Source organism: Ranitomeya imitator, chromosome 3, assembly GCF_032444005.1.
Source record: "Ranitomeya imitator isolate aRanImi1 chromosome 3, aRanImi1.pri, whole genome shotgun sequence".
Classification (NCBI taxonomy): Eukaryota; Metazoa; Chordata; class Amphibia; order Anura; family Dendrobatidae; genus Ranitomeya; species Ranitomeya imitator.
This window is the reverse complement of record NC_091284.1, coordinates 506234584-506254669: the sequence shown is the minus strand read 5'-3', so window position 1 is coordinate 506254669 and position 20086 is coordinate 506234584. Positions and strand designations below refer to the sequence as shown.

At 43.5% G+C, this 20086-nt stretch overlaps 1 protein-coding gene across 1 annotated transcript in view; it reads left to right on the top strand.

Annotated features, from left to right (window-relative positions):
• The window catches only part of CFAP47 (cilia and flagella associated protein 47), an 874184-nt gene that overhangs the window by 104448 nt on the left and 749650 nt on the right, over positions 1-20086 (top strand). Inside the window, exon 22 of the mRNA XM_069757658.1 lies at positions 12510-12604. Coding sequence (XP_069613759.1) covers positions 12510-12604 — 95 coding nt within the window. The remainder of the gene's footprint in view (positions 1-12509; positions 12605-20086) is intronic.

The following is a 20086-nucleotide window of genomic DNA, read 5'->3' as shown; positions in this document are numbered from 1 at the left end:
GGCCTCACTTTGCTAAATCTATTTCATCTCTGTGTTTGTATTTTCATCTTTACTCACAGTCATTATATGTGGGGGGCTGCCTTTTCCTTTGGGGAATTTCTCTGAGGCAAGGTAGGCTTTATTTTTCTATCTTCAGGGCTAGCTAGTTTCTTAGGCTGTGCCGAGTTGCATAGGGAGCGTTAGGCGCAATCCACGGCTATTTCTAGTGTGTTTGATAGGATTAGGGATTGCAGTCAGCAGAGTTCCCACGTCCCAGAGCTCGTCCTTTATTATCAGTAACTATCAGGTCATTCCGTGTGCTCTTAACCACCAGGTCCATTGTTGTCCTGACCACCAGGTCATAACAGTACAGGTGGCCCAAAGTACTAATGCATCTCAATAGAGGGATAAGAGAAGTTCTGAGACCATTTTTTTTTTCTTTGCAGTATGTTTTGTCTCTTTTTTCCCCTTTACTTCTGGGTGGTTCAGGACACTGGTGTAAACATGGACATTCAAGGTCTGTCCTCTTGGATGGATAATCTCACTACAAGGGTACAAATCATTCAAGATTTTGTGGTTCAGAATCCGATGTCAGAGCCTAGGATTCCAATTCCTGGTTTGCTTTTTGGTTATAGATCTAAGTTCTTGAATTTCAAAAATAATTGTAAATTGTTTCTTGCCTTGAAACCTCGCTCCTCAGGTGACCCTGTTCAACAAGTAAAGATCATTATTTCTTTGTTACGTGGTGACCCTCAAGACTGGGCATTTTCCCTTGCGCCAGGAGATCCGGCATTGCGTGATGTTGATGCGTTTTTCCTGGCGCTTGGAATGCTTTATGACGAACCTAATTCAGTGGATCAGGCAGAAAAAATCTTGCTGGCTCTGTGTCAGGGTCAGGATGAAGCAGAGATATATTGTCAGAAGTTTAGAAAGTGGTCTGTGCTCACTCAGTGGAATGAATGTGCCCTGGCAGCAATCTTCAGAAAGGGTCTCTCTGAAGCCCTTAAGGATGTCATGGTGGGGTTTCCCATGCCTGCTGGTCTGAATGAGTCTATGTCCTTGGCCATTCAGATCGATCGACGCTTGCGTGAGCGTAAAGCTGTGCACCCTTTGGCGGTACTATCTGAGCATGGGCCTGAGCCTATGCAGTGTGATAGGACTTTGACCAGAGCTGAACGGCAGGAACACAGATGTCGGAATGGGCTATGTTTTTACTGTGGTGATTCCACTCATGCTATCTCCGATTGTCCTAAGCGCACTAAGCGGTTCGCTAGGTCTGCCACCATTGGTACGGTGCAGTCTAAATTTCTATTGTCTGTTACTCTGATTTGCTCTTTGTCATCCTATTCTGTTATGGCGTTTGTGGATTCGGGCGCTGCCCTAAATTTGATGGACTTGGAGTATGCTAGGCGCTGTGGTTTTTTCTTGGAGCCCTTGCAGTATCCTATTCCATTGAGAGGAATTGATGCTACGCCTTTGGCCAAGAATAAGCCTCAGTACTGGACCCAATTGACCATGTGCATGGCTCCTGCACATCAGGAGGATATCCGCTTTCTGGTGTTGCATAATCTGCATGATGTGGTCGTTTTGGGGTTGCCATGGCTACAGGTTCATAATCCAGTATTGGACTGGAAATCTATGTCTGTGTCCAGCTGGGGTTGCCAGGGGGTACATGGTAATGTTCCATTTTTGTCTATAACGTCTTCCACTCCTTCTGAAGTTCCAGAGTTTTTATCAGATTATCGGGATGTATTTGATGAGCCCAAAGCCAGTAACCTACCTCGTCATAGGGATTGCGATTGTGCAATTAATTTGATTCCCGGTAGTAAGTTTCCTAAGGGCCGATTGTTCAATTTATCTGTGCCAGAACACGCCGCTATGCGGAGTTATATAAAGGAATCCTTGGAGAAAGGCCATATTCGCCCGTCGTCATCACCGTTAGGAGCAGGGTTCTTTTTTGTGGCCAAGAAGGATGGTTCTTTGAGACCTTGTATTGATTACCGCCTTTTTAATAAAATTACAGTCACATTTCAGTATCCTTTGCTGTTGCTGTCTGATTTGTTTGCTCGTATTAAAGGGGCTAGTTGGTTCACCAAGATAGATCTTCGAGGGGCGTATAATCTTGTGCGTATTAAACAAGGCGATGAATGGAAAACAGCATTTAATACGCCCGAGGGCCATTTTGAGTACCTGGTTATGCCATTCGGGCTTTCCAATGCTCCATCAGTATTTCAGTCATTTATGCATGACATCTTCCGAGAGTACCTGGATGAATTCCTGATTGTATATTTGGATGATATTTTGGTCTTTTCGGATGATTGGGAGACTCATGTGAAGCAGGTCAGAATGGTGTTCCAGGTCCTTCGTGCGAATTCCTTGTTTGTGAAGGGGTCAAAGTGTCTCTTTGGAGTTCAGAAGGTTTCATTTTTGGGGTTCATTTTTTCCCCTTCTACTATCGAGATGGACCCTGTTAAAGTCCAGGCCATTTACGATTGGACTCAGCCGACATCTGTGAAGAGCCTGCAAAAGTTCCTGGGCTTTGCTAATTTTTATCGGCGCTTCATCGCTAATTTTTCTACTGTTGCTAAACCATTGACTGATTTGACCAAGAAGGGTGCCGATGTGGTCAATTGGTCTTCTGCAGCTGTAGAGGCTTTTCAGGAGTTGAAGCGTCGTTTTTCTTCTGCCCCTGTGTTGTGCCAGCCAGATGTTTCGCTCCCATTTCAGGTTGAGGTTGATGCTTCTGAGATTGGAGCAGGGGCTGTTTTGTCGCAAAGAAGTTCTGATGGCTCGGTGATGAAGCCATGTGCTTTCTTTTCTAGAAAGTTTTTGCCTGCTGAGCGTAACTATGATGTCGGTAATCGTGAGTTATTGGCCATGAAGTGGGCATTTGAGGAGTGGCGTCATTGGCTGGAAGGAGCCAAGCATCGCGTGGTGGTCTTGACAGATCACAAGAATTTGACTTATCTTGAGTCTGCCAAACGGTTGAATCCGAGACAGGCTCGATGGTCATTATTTTTCTCCCGTTTTGATTTTGTGGTTTCGTACCTTCCGGGCTCTAAGAATGTGAAGGCTGATGCCCTGTCAAGGAGTTTTGTGCCTGACTCTCTGGGTGTTTCTGAGCCGGCGGGTATTCTCAAAGAGGGGGTAATTTTGTCTGCCATCTCCCCTGATTTGCGGCAGGTGCTGCAAAAATTTCAGGCTGATAGACCTGACCGTTGCCCAGCGGAGAAACTGTTTGTCCCTGATAGATGGACTAGTAGAGTTATCTCTGAGATTCATTGTTCAGTGTTGGCTGGGCATCCTGGAAGCTTTGGTACCAGAGATTTGGTGGCTAGATCCTTCTGGTGGCCGTCTTTGTCACGGGATGTGCGTTCTTTTGTGCAGTCCTGTGGGACTTGTGCTCGGGCTAAGCCCTGCTGTTCTCGTGCCAGTGGGTTGCTTTTGCCCTTGCCGGTCCCGAAGAGGCCCTGGACGCATATTTCTATGGATTTTATTTCGGATCTCCCCATCTCTCAAAAGATGTCGGTCATTTGGGTGGTTTGTGATCGCTTTTCTAAGATGGTCCATTTGGTACCTTTGTCTAAATTGCCTTCCTCCTCTGATTTGGTGCCATTATTTTTCCAGCATGTGGTTCGTTTACATGGTATCCCGGAGAACATCGTTTCTGACAGAGGTTCCCAGTTTGTTTCGAGGTTTTGGCGATCCTTTTGTGCTAGGATGGGCATTGATTTGTCTTTTTCCTCGGCTTTCCATCCTCAGACAAATGGCCAGACCGAACGAACTAGTCAAACTTTGGAAACATATCTGAGATGCTTTGTTTCTGCTGATCAGGATGATTGGGTGTCCTTTTTGCCGTTGGCTGAGTTCGCCCTTAATAATCGGGCCAGCTCGGCTACTTTGGTTTCGCCGTTTTTCTGCAATTCTGGTTTCCATCCTCGTTTCTCTTCAGGGCAGGTTGAGTCTTCGGACTGTCCTGGTGTAGATACTGTGGTGGACAGGTTGCAGCAGATTTGGACTCATGTGGTGGACTGTTGTGAATTCTGTGGCAGAGCTCCCTCCTGTGGTCACAAGTGGTACTTCGGCTGATTCTCTCTGTGAGCTTCTGTTGGTGGAGGGAAGTGGTACTGCGGCTTCTGAGTTTCCTCCCTCAGGTGATCTGGTGAGGTCGTTAGGTGCTTCTCTACTTAACGCCACCTAATGCTTTGATCCTGGCTTCCTGTCAATGTTCCATTGTTGGACTTGCTTTTCCCTGGATCATTCCTGTGGCCTGCTGCTCTGCATAGCTAAGTTCTTCTTTGCTATTTGTTTGCTATTTTTTCTGTCCAGCTTGTCTATTTTGTTGCTGGAAGCTCTGGGACGCAAAGGGTGTACCTCCGTCCCGTTAGTTCGGTACGGAGGGTCTTTTTGCCCCCTTTGTGTGGTTTTCTTTAGGGTTTTGTGTAGACCGCAAAGTGACCTTTTCTATCCTCGCTCTGTTAAGAAAGTCGGGCCTCACTTTGCTGAATCCATTTCATCTCTACGTTTGTCTTTTCATCTTAACTCACAGTCATTATATGTGGGGGGCTGCCTTTTTCCTTTGGGGTATTTCTCTGAGGCAAGGTAGGCTTATTTTCTATCTTCAGGCTAGTTAGTTTCTCAGGCTGTGCCGAGTTGCATAGGCAGTGTTAGGTGCAATCCACGGCTGCCTCTAGTGTTGTTTGGAGAGGATTAGGGATTGCGGTCTGCAGAGTTCCCACGTCTCAGAGCTCGTTCTATGATTTTGGGTTATTGTCAGATCACTGTATGTGCTCTGACCGCTATGTCCATTGTGGTACTGAATTGCCTTTCATAACAGTACAGGAAGCCAAAAGTACTAATGATTCTCAATAGAGGGAAAAAAGAAGTTCTGAGACCATTTTTTTTTCTTTGCACTGTGTTTTGCCTTTTTTTTTCCCCTAGACATTTGGGTGGTTCAGTACACAGGTGTAGCGATGGACATTAGAAGTCTGTCTTCATTTGTGGATCAGCTCTCGGCAAGTGTACAAAAGATTCAAGACACTATTGATCAGAAATCTATGTTAGAACCAAGAATTCCTATTCCTGATTTGTTTTTTGGAGATAGAACTAAGTTTCTGAGTTTCAAAAATAATTGCAAATTATTTCTGGCCTTGAAACCTTGCTCCTCTGGTGATCCAGTTCAACAGGTTTTGGTTGTTATTTCTTTTTTGCGCGGCGACCCTCAGGACTGGGCGTTTTCTCTTGCGCCAGGAGATCCTGCATTGAGTAATATCGATGCGTTTTTCCTGGCGCTCGGATTGCTGTACGATGAACCTAATTCAGTGGATCAGGCAGAGAAAAATTTGCTGGCTCTTTGTCAGGGTCAGGATGAGATAGAGGTATATTGTCAGAAATTTAGAAAGTGGTCCGTGCTCACTCAATGGAATGAATCTGCGCTGGCAGCTATGTTCAGAAAGGGTCACTCTGAAGCCCTTAAGGATGTCATGGTGGGATTTCCTATGCCTGCTGGTTTGAATGAGTCTATGTCTTTGGCCATTCAGATCGGTCGACGCTTGCGTGAGCGTAAATCTGTGCACCATTTGGCGGTATTACCTGAGCTTAAACCTGAGCCTATGCAGTGCGATAGGACTTTGACCAGAGTTGATCGGCAAGAACACAGACGTCTGAATGGGCTGTGTTTCTACTGTGGTGATTCCACTCATGCTATCTCCGATTGTCCTAAGCGCACTAAGCGGTTCGCTAGGTCTGCCACCATTGGTACAGTACAGTCAAAATTCTTTCTGTCCGTTACCTTGATCTGTTCTTTGTCATCGTATTCTGTTATGGCATTTGTGGATTCAGGCGCTGCCCTGAATTTGATGGACTTGGAGTATGCTAAGCGTTGTGGGTTTCTCTTAGAGCCCTTGCAGTGTCCTATTCCATTGAGAGGAATTGATGCCACACCTTTGGCCAAGAATAAGTCTCAATACTGGACCCAGCTGACCATGTGCATTGCTCCTGCACATCAGGAGGTTATTCGCTTTCTGGTGTTGCATAATCTGCATGATGTGGTCGTGTTGGGGTTGCCATGGCTACAAGCCCATAATCCAGTATTAGATTGGAAATCCATGTCGGTGTCCAGCTGGGGTTGTCAGGGGGTACATGGTGATGTTCCATTTCTGTCAATTTCGTCATCCACCCCTTCTGAGGTTCCAGAGTTCTTGTCTGATTACCGGGATGTATTTGATGAGCCCAAGTCCGATGCCCTACCTCCGCATAGGGATTGTGATTGTGCTATCAATTTGATTCCTGGTAGTAAATTCCCTAAAGGTCGACTGTTTAATTTATCCGTGCCTGAGCACGCCGCTATGCGCAGTTATGTGAAGGAATCCCTGGAGAAGGGGCATATTCGCCCGTCATCGTCACCATTAGGAGCAGGGTTCTTTTTTGTAGCCAAGAAGGATGGTTCGCTGAGACCTTGTATAGATTACCGCCTTCTAAATAAGATCACGGTTAAATTTCAGTACCCCTTGCCATTGTTATCTGATTTGTTTGCTCGGATTAAGGGGGCTAGTTGGTTCACCAAAATAGATCTTCGTGGTGCGTATAATATGGTGCGTATCAGGCGAGGAGATGAATGGAAAACTGCATTTAATACGCCCGAGGGTCATTTTGAGTATCTAGTGATGCCATTCGGACTTGCCAATGCTCCATCAGTGTTTCAGTCCTTTATGCATGACATCTTCCGAGAGTACCTGGATAAATTCCTGATTGTGTACTTGGATGACATTTTGATCTTCTCGGATGATTGGGAGTCTCATGTGAAGCAGGTCAGAACAGTTTTTCAGGTCCTGCGTGCTAATTCTTTGTTTGTGAAGGGATCAAAGTGTCTCTTTGGTGTGCAGATGGTTTCATTTTTGGGGTTCATCTTTTCCCCTTCTACTATCGAGATGGATCCTGTTAAGGTCCAAGCCATCCATGATTGGACTCAGCCGACATCTCTGAAAAGTCTGCAAAAGTTCCTGGGCTTTGCTAATTTTTATCGTCGCTTCATCTGCAATTTTTCTAGTATTGCCAAACCATTGACCGATTTGACCAAGAAGGGTGCTGATTTGGTCAATTGGTCTTCTGCTGCTGTGGAAGCTTTTCAAGAGTTGAAGCGTCGTTTTTCTTCTGCCCCTGTGTTGTGTCAACCAGATGTTTCTCTTCCGTTCCAGGTCGAGGTTGATGCTTCTGAGATTGGAGCAGGGGCTGTTTTGTCGCAGAGAGCTTCTGATTGCTCAGTGATGAAACCATGCGCTTTTTTTTCCAGGAAGTTTTCGCCTGCTGAGCGAAATTATGATGTGGGCAACCGAGAGTTGCTGGCCATGAAGTGGGCATTCGAGGAGTGGCGTCATTGGCTTGAAGGAGCTAAGCATCGCGTGGTGGTATTGACTGATCATAAGAACTTGACTTATCTTGAGTCTGCTAAGCGGTTGAATCCTAGACAGGCTCGTTGGTCGCTGTTTTTTGCCCGTTTTGACTTTGTGATTTCGTACCTTCCGGGCTCTAAAAATGTGAAGGCGGATGCTCTGTCTAGGAGTTTTGTGGCCGACTCTCCGGGTTTGTCTTAGCCGGCGGGTATCCTCAAGGAAGGAGTAATTGTGTCTGCCATCTCCCCTGATTTGCGGCGGGTGCTGCAAAAATTTCAGGCTAATAAACCTGATCGTTGTCCAGCGGAGAGACTGTTTGTCCCTGATAGGTGGACCAATAAAGTTATCTCTGAGGTTCATTGTTCGGTGTTGGCTGGTCATCCTGGAATCTTTGGTACCAGAGAGTTAGTGGCTAGATCCTTTTGGTGGCCGTCTCTGTCGCGGGATGTGCGTGCTTTTGTGCAGTCCTGTGGGATTTGTGCTCGGGCTAAGCCCTGCTGTTCTCGTGCCAGTGGGTTGCTTTTGCCCTTGCTGGTCCCGAAGAGGCCTTGGACACATATCTCTATGGATTTTTTTTCTGATCTTCCCGTTTCTCAAAAGATGTCAGTCATTTGGGTGGTCTGTGATCGCTTTTCTAAGATGGCCCATCTGGTACCCTTGTCTAAATTGCCTTCCTCCTCTGATTTGGTGCCATTGTTCTTCCAGCATGTGGTTCGTTTACATGGCATTGCAGAGAATATCGTTTCTGACAGAGGTTCCCAGTTTGTTTCAAGGTTTTGGCGAGCCTTTTGTGGTAGGATGGGCATTGACTTGTCTTTTTCCTCGGCTTTCCATCCTCAGACTAATGGCCAGACCGAACGAACCAATCAGACCTTGGAAACATATCTGAGATGCTTTGTTTCTGCCGATCAGGATGACTGGGTGTCCTTTTTGCCTTTGGCTGAGTTCGCCCTTAATAATCGGGCCAGCTCGGCTACCTTGGTTTCACCATTTTTCTGCAATTCTGGGTTTCCATCCTCATTTCTCTTCAGGACAGGTTGAGTCTTCAGACTGTCCTGGTGTGGATACTGTGGTGGACAGGTTGCAGCAGATTTGGACTCATGTAGTGGACAATTTGACCTTGTCCCAGGAGAAGGCTCAACGTTTCGCTAATGGCAGACGCCGTGTGGGTCCCCGACTTCGTGTTGGGGATCTGGTTTGGTTATCTTCTCGTCATATTCCTATGAAGGTTTCCTCTCCTAAGTTTAAACCTCGTTTCATTGGTCCGTATAGGATTTCTGAGGTTCTTAATCCTGTGTCTTTTCGTCTGACCCTTCCAGATTCTTTTTCCATACATAACGTATTCCATAGGTCATTGTTGCGGAGATACGTGGCACCTATGGTTCCATCTGTTGATCCTCCTGCCCCGGTTTTGGTGGAGGGGGAATTGGAGTATATTGTGGAGAAGATTTTGGATTCTCGTGTTTCTAGACGGAAACTCCAGTATCTGGTTAAATGGAAGGGTTATGCTCAGGAAGATAATTCCTGGGTTTTTGCCTCTGATGTCCATGCTCCCGATCTTGTTCGTGCCTTTCATGTGGCTCATCCTGGTCGGCCTGGGGGCTCTGGTGAGGGTTCGGTGACCCCTCCTCAAGGGGGGGGTACTGTTGTGAATTCTGTGGCAGAGCTCCCTCCTGTGGTCACAAGTGGTACTTCGGCTGATTCTCTCTGTGAGCTTCTGTTGGTGGAGGGAAGTGGTACTGCGGCTTCTGAGTTTCCTCCCTCAGGTGATCTGGTGAGGTCGTTAGGTGCTTCTCTACTTAACTCCACCTAATGCTTTGATCCTGGCTTCCTGTCAATGTTCCAGTGTTGGACTTGCTTTTCCCTGGATCATTCCTGTGGCCTGCTGCTCTGCATAGCTAAGTTCTTCTTTGCTATTTGTTTGCTATTTTTTCTGTCCAGCTTGTCTAATTTGTTGCTGGAAGCTCTGGGACGCAAAGGGTGTACCTCCGTGCCGTTAGTTCGGTACGGAGGGTCTTTTTGCCCCCTTTGCGTGGTTTTCTTTAGGGTTTTGTGTAGACCGCAAAGTGACCTTTTCTATCCTCGCTGTATTAAGAAAGTCGGGCCTCACTTTGCTGAATCTATTTCATCTCTACGTTTGTCTTTTCATCTTAACTCACAGTCATTATATGTGGGGGGCTGCCTTTTTCCTTTGGGGTATTTCTATGAGGCAAGGTAGGCTTATTTTCTATCTTCAGGCTAGTTAGTTTCTCAGGCTGTGCCGAGTTGCATAGGCAGTGTTAGGCGCAATCCACGGCTGCCTCTAGTGTTGTTTGGAGAGGATTAGGGATTGCGGTCTGCAGAGTTCCCACGTCTCAGAGCTCGTTCTATGATTTTGGGTTATTGTCAGATCACTGTATGTGCTCTGACCGCTATGTCCATTGTGGTACTGAATTGCCTTTCATAACAGTGGACAATTTGACATTGTCCCAGGAGAAGGCTCAACGTTTTGCTAACCGCCGGCGCTGTGTGGGTCCCCGACTTCGTGTTGGGGATTTGGTTTGGTTGTCATCTCGTTATGTTCCTATGAAGGTTTCCTCTCCTAAGTTTAAGCCTCGTTTCATTGGTCCATATAAGATTTCTGAGGTTATCAATCCTGTGTCATTTCGTTTGGCCCTTCCTGCTTCTTTTGCCATCCATAATGTGTTCCATAGGTCGTTGTTGCGGAGATACGTGGCGCCTGTGGTTCCATCCGTTGATCCTTCTGCCCCGGTGTTGGTTGAGGGGGAGTTGGAGTATGTGGTGGAGAAGATTTCTGATTCTCGTGTTTCGAGACGGAAACTCCAGTACCTGGTCAAGTGGAAGGGTTATGGTCAGGAAGATAATTCCTGGGTTTTTGCCTCTGATGTTCATGCTGCCGATCTGGTTCGTGCCTTTCATTTGGCTCATCCTGGTCGGCCTGGGGGCTCTGGTGAGGGTTCGGTGACCCCTCCTCAAGGGGGGGGTACTGTTGTGAATTCTGTTGTCGGGCTCCCTCCTGTGGTCATGAATGGTACTTCGGCTGGTTCTGTCCATGGACTTCCTCTGGTGGGTGTTTCTGAGTTTCCTTCCACAGGTGACAAGGTTAATGCGTTAGCTGCTGCTCTATTTACCTCCACTTAGATCTTTGCTCCAGGCCACCTGTCAATGTTCCAGTATTGGTCTAGTTCACTCCTGGATCGTTCTAGTGACCTGTCTTCCCAGCAGAAGCTAAGTTCCAGCTTGTATTTCTTTGGTTTGCTATTTTTCTGTCCAGCTTGCTATTATTATTGTTGTCTTGCTTGCTGGAAGCTCTGGGACGCAGAGGGAGCGCCTCCGCACCGTGAGTCGGTGCGGAGGGTCTTTTTGCGCCCTCTGCGTGGTCTTTTTGTAGGTTTTTGTGCTGACTGCAAAGTAACCTTTCCTATCCTCGGTCTGTTCAGTAAGTCGGGCCTCACTTTGCTAAATCTATTTCATCTCTGTGTTTGTATTTTCATCTTTTCTCACAGTCATTATATGTGGGGGGCTGCCTTTTCCTTTGGGGAATTTCTCTGAGGCAAGGTAGGCTTTATTTTTCTATCTTCAGGGCTAGCTAGTTTCTTAGGCTGTGCCGAGTTGCATAGGGAGCGTTAGGCGCAATCCACGGCTATTTCTAGTGTGTTTGATAGGATTAGGGATTGCGGTCAGCAGAGTTCCCACATCCCAGAGCTCGTCATTTATTATCAGTAACTATCAGGTCATTCCATGTGCTCTTAACCACCAGGTATGAAGAGGTAAGTTCCGGACTGGACCAAGGGAACCCAGTGGATGTAGTGTATATGGACTTTTCAAAAGCTTTTGATACGGTGCCACACAAAAGGTTGATACATAAAATGAGAATAATGGGGATAGGGGAAAATATGTGTAAGTGGGTTAAGAATTGGCTCAGGGATAGGAAACAAAGGGTGATTATTAATGGAGCACACTCGGACTAGGTCGTGGTTAGCAGTGGGGTACCACAGGGGTCAGCATTGGGCCCTCTTCTTTTTAACACATTTATTAATGACCTTGTAGGGGGCATACAGAGTAGAATTTCAATATTTGCAGATGACACTAAACTCTGCAGGGTAATCAATACAGAGGAGGACAATTTTATATTACATGATGATTTATGTAAACTAGAAGCTTGGGCTGATAAATGGCAAATGAGCTTTTATAAATAAATGTAAAGGTTATGCACTTGGGTAGAAGTAATAAGATGTATAACTATGTGCTTAATTCTAAAACTCTGTAAAAAACCGTCAATGAAAAAGACCTGGGTGTATGGGTGGATGACAAACTCACATTTAGTGGCTAGTGTCAGGCAGCTGCTACAAAGGCAAATAAAATGATGGGATGCATTAAAAGAGGCATAGATGCTCATGAGGAGAACATAATTTTACCTCTATACAAGTCACTTGTTCGACCACACTTAGAATACTGTGCACAGTTCTGGTCTCCGGTGTATAAGAAAGACATAGCTGAACTAGAGCGGGTGCAGAGAAGAGCGACCAAGGTTATTAGAGGACTGGGGGGTCTGCAATACCAAGATAGGTTATTACACTTGGGGCTATTTAGTTTGGAAAAACAAAGACTAAGGGGTGATCTTATTTTAATGTATAAATATATGAGGGGACAGTACAAAGACCTTTCTAATGATCTTTCTAATCATAGACCTGAGTCACGGACAAGGGGGCATCCTCTGCGTTTGGAGGAAAAAAGGTTTAAGCATAATAACAGACACGGATTCTTTACTGTAAGAACAGTGAGACTATGGAACTCTCTGCCGTATGATGTTGTAATGAGTGATTCATTACTTAAATTTAAGAGGGGACTGGATACCTTTCTTGAAAAGTATAATGTTACAGGTTATATATACTAGATTCCTTGATAGGGCGTTGATCCAGGGAACTAGTCTGATTGCCTTATGTGGAGTCGGGAAGGAATTTTTTCTTACTCTTTGCCACATGTTTTTTTTTTGCCTTCCTCTGGATCAACATGTTAGAGCATGTTAGGTTAGGCTATGGGTTGAACTAGATGGACTTAAAGTCTTCCTTCAACCTTAATAACTGTTACTATGTTATGTTTTGGTTACATTTTTTACATTGTCTTTTTCTTGTTTAGTTTTTGAAGTTGACCCTATATATCCTCATCGATATACACTGGATATAGAAGAGAAGGAGGCCTTAGAATGTGCGCTTCATTTCAGTCCTAAGGAAGTAAGTTTTATACATAATTATAACCTCAAATATTGTTTTGCTCACATGGGTTCATGATGCTGAGATCTGAGGTCAAATGAGAAATTTGGAAAAAGTTAAACAGTACTTAAAATATTTGCATAGTTCCGGTGTGATTGTATTTATCTTCAGTGTTGATGTCCATTGTGATGAAGGTCTATGGTAAGCTCAGGAGAGATGTTCCTGGATGACGGGATGTTTGTTCAATCTCGTAACACGTGTAAGGGCTTGATTCATTAAGACTGGCATCAAACACAACAGTCTTAATAAAGGGATGCAGTGTTGTAAAAAGAGCCTGATTCATGAACAGGTGCATGCTACTTATAGTGTCATGTACGTCGCCAAAGATCTTACTTAGAAATCTTAGTAAATGTAGTATAGTTTTTCTGATTCGCCTAACTCAGGTGCAGGTATTGCAGGACAGGACCTTAGGCATCCATGGTTATGACTACTAGCAACTAGCTAACTAACTGTCTCTATATCAGTGGTTGTAGCCATGGATACCTAAGGTCCTGCAATGCCTGCAAATAAGGAAAGAGACATAGCAAATCAGAAAAACTATACTATATTCCTAATTGGAGGTATTTTCTGATATTATTATTATTATTACACCTACTACAAATTGGGATAGGATTTTGAAGATGGGAATACCCCATTTTTAAATGGTTGCTGCAGCTTGAAGATATGTAATATTCCCTCAAGTAGTATTGATGGAGCATCTTACCAGTTTTAGAAGAAATTTGTATTGAGTATCACAACAGATGATGTAATAGTGGCTGTTTTGCCCAGTGATCTCATGTCATACAGTGGAGAAAATAAGTATTTGATACACTGACGATTTGGCAATTTTTCCCACCTACAAAGAACGGAGAAGTCTGCAATTTTTTATTGTAGGTACGCTTCAACTGTGAGAGACAGAATCTTTAAAAAAAATCCAGAAAATCACCCTTGAAAAATCCAGAAAATCAGTTTTTATGAAGAGGTAAGCTATAGGCTGGACCACGGTGAGTCATTGGACGTGGTATATCTCGATTTTTCCAAAGCGTTTGATACCGTGCCGCACAAGAGGTTGGTACACAAAATGAGAATGCTTGGTCTGGGGGAAAATGTGTGTAAATGGGTTAGTAACTGGCTTAGTGATAGAAAGCAGAGGGTGGTTATAAATGGTATAGTCTCTAACTGGGTCACTGTGACCAGTGGGGTACCGCAGGGGTCAGTATTGGGACCTGTTCTCTTCAACATATTCATTAATGATCTGGTAGAAGGTTTACACAGTAAAATATCGATATTTGCAGATGATACAAAACTATGTAAAGCAGTTAATACAAGAGAAGATAGTATTCTGCTACAGATGGATCTGGATAAGTTGGAAACTTGGGCTGAAAGGTGGCAGATGAGGTTTAACAATGATAAATGTAAGGTTATACACATGGGAAGAAGGAATCAATATCACCATTACACACTGAATGGGAAACCACTGGGTGAATCTGACAGGGAGAAGGACTTGGGGATCCTAGTTAATGACAAACTTACCTGGAGCAGCCAGTGCCAGGCAGCAGCTGCCAAGGCAAACAGGATCATGGGGTGCATTAAAAGAGGTCTGGATACACATGATGAGAGCATTATACTGCCTCTGTACAAATCCCTAGTTAGACCGCACATGGAGTACTGTGTCCAGTTTTGGTCACCGGTGCTCAGGAAGGATATAATGGAACTAGAGAGAGTACAAAGGAGGGCAACAAAATTAATAAAGGGGATGGGAGAACTACAATACCTAGATAGATTAGCGAAATTAGGATTATTTAGTCTAGAAAAAAGACGACTGAGGGGCGATCTAATAACCATGTATAAGTATATAAGGGGACAATACAAATATCTCGCTGAGGATCTGTTTATACCAAGGAAGGTGACGGGCACAAGGGGGCATTCTTTGCGTCTGGAGGAGAGAAGGTTTTTCCACCAACATAGAAGAGGATTCTTTACTGTTAGGGCAGTGAGAATCTGGAATTGCTTGCCTGAGGAGGTGGTGATGGCGAACTCAGTCGAGGGGTTCAAGAGAGGCCTGGATGTCTTCCTGGAGCAGAACAATATTGTATCATACAATTAGGTTCTGTAGAAGGACGTAGATCTGGGGATTTATTATGATGGAATATAGGCTGAACTGGATGGACAAATGTCTTTTTTCGGCCTTACTAACTATGTTACTATGTTACTATGTTACCCTGTCTTCATTTTTACATAATTAAATTGAATTTTATTGCATGAAATAAGTATTTGATCACCTACCAATAAGAATTGTGGCTCTCACAGACCAGTTATTTTTTTTTTTTAAGAAGCTCTCCTGCTCTGCACTCATTACCTGTATTAATTGCATCTGTTTGAATTCATTACCTGTATAAAAGACACCTATCCACACATTCAATCAGTCACATTCCAAACCTCTCCACCATGGGCAAGACCAGAGACCTGTCTAAGGACACCAGGGACACAATTCTACACCTGTACAAGGCTGAGATGGCCTACAGGACAATAGGCAACCAGCTTGGTAACACACTAATCCTGCATGGCATGCAAGGTCCCCCTTCTCACGCCACCACATGTCCAGGCCCAATGAAGTTCACCAATGACCATCTGGATGACCCAGAGAAAGTGTGGGAGAAGGCCAAGTGATCAGATGAGACCAAAATATAACTTTTTGGTATCAACTCCACTTGCTGTGTTTGGAAGAATAAGAAGGATGAGTACAACCCCAGAACACCAGTCCCAACAATGAAGCATGGTGGGGGAAACATCATACTTTGAAGGTGCTATTCAGCAAAGGGGACAGGACATATTAAAGTAAGAAGGGATGGGGTCATGTAAAATGTTGACAATGACCTGAAACACACACAGCCAGGGCAACTAAGGAGTTGCATAAGAAGCATTTCAAGGTCCTGGAGTGTCCTAGCCAGTCTCCAAACCTGAACCCAATAGAAAATCTATGGTGGCAGCTGAAACTCAATGTTGCATGAAAGATCTGGAGAAGATCTGTATGGAGGACTGGGCCAAAATCTCTGCTGCAGTGTGTGCAAACTTAGTCAAGAAGTAAAGGAAACGTCTGATCTCTGTTTTGCGAACAAAGGTTTCTGTACCAAATATTAAGTTCTGTTTTTCTTTTGTATCAAATACTTATTTCATGCAATAAAATGCAAATTTATTATATAAAAATCATACAATGTAATTTTCTGGATTTTTTTTAAGATGCCATCTCTCACAGTTGAAGTGTACGTATGATAAAAAATACAGAGCTCTCCATTCTTTGTAGGTGGGAAAACTTACAAAATCATCAGTGTTTCAAATACTAATGTAGGAAGTTGTCATGGACACTCTGAAGATGTATGACCTAAGGCTGGACATATACTTTAGAAAAGTATTCTTCTGAACCCGCCAGTCGAGCATGATTGTATTCTCAATAGGAAAGGAGAGTAAGCCTCATGTGAACAATGGATGGTGTTGTACCATATTTTGGGGATAGAAGTGTCAGGAACCATTTTTTTTACCATATCTGTTGCTGTTGGATTGCTGGGACATCACCTTGGACATTAGATGGTTGGCCCGTTCCAGATGTGGCTGTCATTTATTTCATGCATATTGCAGCTTCAGTTTTTGTTTCATATGTATCATTGTTTAATTAAATTGTCTTAACAGCTACAAATGATGAAGAAAGTATTGCTAATTATGTGTAATCTTCTAAATATGTGGTAAACCGGATTTGCTAGAGAAGTGTCATAATGTCTCATTTAGTTTTTGTTATCTCTTTTAATTCAGTTTAGCCAAAAATCACCTTTCTCTTTGCAGCCAAAGGGTCATAACCGCACGCTGCATATATGATTACTTCCCATCCTCAAGCAATTACAGTCCTGCATTAAGAATGTGTCTAATGTGCCCCTAATTAGTTTACATATCATGCAAATCAGTGTGTGGAAAGTAAGCAGCCGATGCCTGCAGCAGTACATTGTGCCAGTTATTGATCCTGACTCTATATTTTAGTAATTATCCACACACAATACAGAATCTTAATTGTAGATGCAACAGACCAAAGAAGACAATGGAAAAGGTCTGACAAACTTGTATGGATGAATCAGGTGTGTGGCCCATAGCAAAAAATCAAAGCAAAGCTGTCATTTGATGATGATAAACTAGAAAATAAAAGGTGCAACCTGATTGGATACAACTTTAACACTTTATTGGGCTGATATATTAAAGTATTCACACCAGAAAACTGTCTTGGAACATTTTGAAAAATTGCAATATTCTTGCGCAATTTTCATTGCCATTTTCCCACCAGTCTTGGAGAGCTCCACCAAATTGGGTGGAGCAAAGATGGGACAGGGTGTGGCGGCAGCACCAAGGAAACTCGTAACTTACTCCAGAAATGTTACCCAAATCTCTGAGTGTTAGCTTAACGCTGCACCGCTTTGTGGTTTGACGCCGTATCAGCGGGAGAAACTGATCGTGGGGTGAGATGGCCCCATTATGCTGGTTCTTACTCGCCTGAAAATCTTAATGAGAGAAAACACGTTGAGAGTAGTGTAACCCCTTTGTTTAAAGAACCTACACAATGACCATGTGAGCCTGACATTCCCTTTTACTGGCAGATAGGGTGAGACTGTTCCTCACTTTTTAAAAGTGATGGTTGTTTACATTGTTAACCCAATGGAAATTGACCATTGGTTGATTTACTGACTGCCGTTTGTTAGTACTTAGTCAAATGTGGTAACCTTGGCTAATTCAGTATTGCCGGAATCTATATGACTTCATTTGTTGGCCACTATTGACAGATTGTTGTGGTTTCATGTGTGGCACTGCACTAGCTTGTATTTTTAATGAATTTTTGTTTCCTTTGTAATTTTAACAATAATATATTTATAAAAAGTTAAGTTTTAGTTCCACTTTTGCTCATCACTTAACATTTCTGGTAAGGCACACAGAAGAGCACGTCACTGAGAAGATGCCCCAAATTCATTAAGTGGCGTACGCCTCTTAAGTATAGTATGTTTCCATTCTAATGTAAAGAAGTATGCAATTCTGTGCAAAAATTTTAAGCAGTTGTGAAAAAAATGAAAATTAAAGGGAACCTGTCACCTGAATTTGGTGGGACCGGTTTTCGGTCATATGGGCGGAGTTTTCGGGGGTTTGATTCACCCTTTCCTTACCCGCTGGCTGCATGCTGGCCGCAATATTGGATTGAAGTTCATTATCTGTCCTTCGTAGTACACGCCTGCGCAAGGCAATCTTGCCAGGGAATGGAGGATGGGGTAAACCCAAAGTAGGAGAAGGAGGGGAATTACCACACACCCAGTATACCATCTCGTAACCATGGAGCAGATTATATAAGAGATGGAAGTGGCTAACAGTAAACAGCTGAGAGCCTTAATGCGGAAAAGCTTCCAAGAGCTCACAACTGAGCAGATTAACCCCTACACTGCTAAAACAATCCTTCACTGCTTAATATGAAGGTGAAGTGCTTCTAAACAGTGCAGGAGTAGGAGACACTGCAGTCTTCTAGCTCCTCTCTGTCGTGGTAAACCCATGACAGTAGACATCATTCTTTGTGTGTGGGGGCTATGTGGGAATTTCATATTGCATGGGGGCTATGTGGGGACATAATACTGTTTGAGAAGATGTCATAATGTGTGAAGGGCTTTGTGAGGACATCATACTGTTTAAGGGGCTGTGTGTGGACATCATCATCTGTGGTCAGCTATGTGCGGCCAACATATTGTGTGGGGACATCATACTGTTCAAGGGGACATCATACTGTTCATCATACCATGCATGCAGGTTGAGGGCACATCATACTGTTTAAGGGCCTCTGTCTTTATACTGTGTGTGTGTGTGTGTGTGGGGGGGGGGGGGGGCTATGGATCATCCAGTTGTGTTGGGATCAGTTGATAATGGTACAAGAGATGAATAACTGGATTTATTTATGTTTTATAAACTTTATTAAAAAAACTGTAAATTATATGATTACCGGTTGCTGCTACTGATGAGAATTACCCTATTGTTAAATGTATTATCAGTAGTAGCCAGTCACCAGACTTAATTCTGCTAAATATTAAGTCATAAGAATTAATATAAAGCAATAATAATAAGCAGAATTAAGTTCGGCCGGTTGGTTCGGCCCTCCACGACCACTACGGTCTCTCATGTGACCCCTTGGGAAAATTAATTGCCTTGTCCTGCTATGGATTGATCTTATTACAGTGAAAAATCAATTTAACAGTGTCTATAAATCCATCATTATATACAATGGCATATTTAGTGACCAGCGCTTAGGTGGAGTGGAAAGCTCAGGTATGACTCAGTGTGTAGAGGAATTGTGGCAAATTTAGAGTCCAGGTTTTCTCCATAGAGATCGGATCTGCAAAGTTTTCATATTCATTGCAGCAACATAAACCCCTAAAAAGCAGATGAAATGGTTCAGTGCTTCATGTTCCCCACGTCACACTGTTCTCTCTTTGCTCCGATGTGCTGTGAAGTGCATGTACTGATATCTCCTGTGGTCCTGCCATGCTGTTTGTGAAGCTATCAGTGTGCGCTCCCTTGAGACAAGCCTAGTGCATTCATGGAGACCTGACTCTTCTTCTAGAACACAGAAATGATAAAAAATCAGCAGGAAAGTATCTTCTGTTCAAAGCATTCTTATCACTTGCAGCCTCTGACTCACACCCGCTACCTCTTAAATATGTAAGCCACACATTACCATGCGCTTCACGTGGCGGGATACAGTACATTGCGTTGCACTCATAACTGCAATCATTATAATTTAGCTATAATGAACCAAGGGAGCCGTATTAACGCATGGCGTAATGAACACACGATTATACATTATGATCTCATTAGTATTTATAAGTGGCATCTTAACCTGTTAATGTCCCAATACTATTATTTTTTTATTGTCAATATATAAGAAAATTCTGATTAGACAATTAACACAAGGTTGGATGTTGGGACTTCAGATAAGGTGTTATTCCAGAATAATTACAGCAGGCACTTATCATTAGGCATGATAATGGGAAAATGTTGTACTTTGGTCTCTAATCGCCTGCATCTTATCATTTTTCTTTTACATTTGAATATATGCTTTTCATTGAATGTAACTCTTACTAATACAATGGTACGTGAATGGTGTTGTGTATGCTTACAGTGTACTTTGCATTGTATATGAAAAGAGCAGATAAGATGGTTATGTATTCTAACATGGTCCCGTTTCCATATATTGCACACCTCCTAAGAGCCCATTTTATTGTTAAGATGGTCACCAACTGCATAGTGGCACTCTGGTGACAATAATGAAAAAATGTTTATGAATATAAAAATGGCTTTTATGTTCATGTCAAAGTGTTCAGTAAAGGGGCTATACAACTCCTTTTTCAATGAAATAGTCCTCCCTTGTAAAATAAAAAATAACACATACCTCCC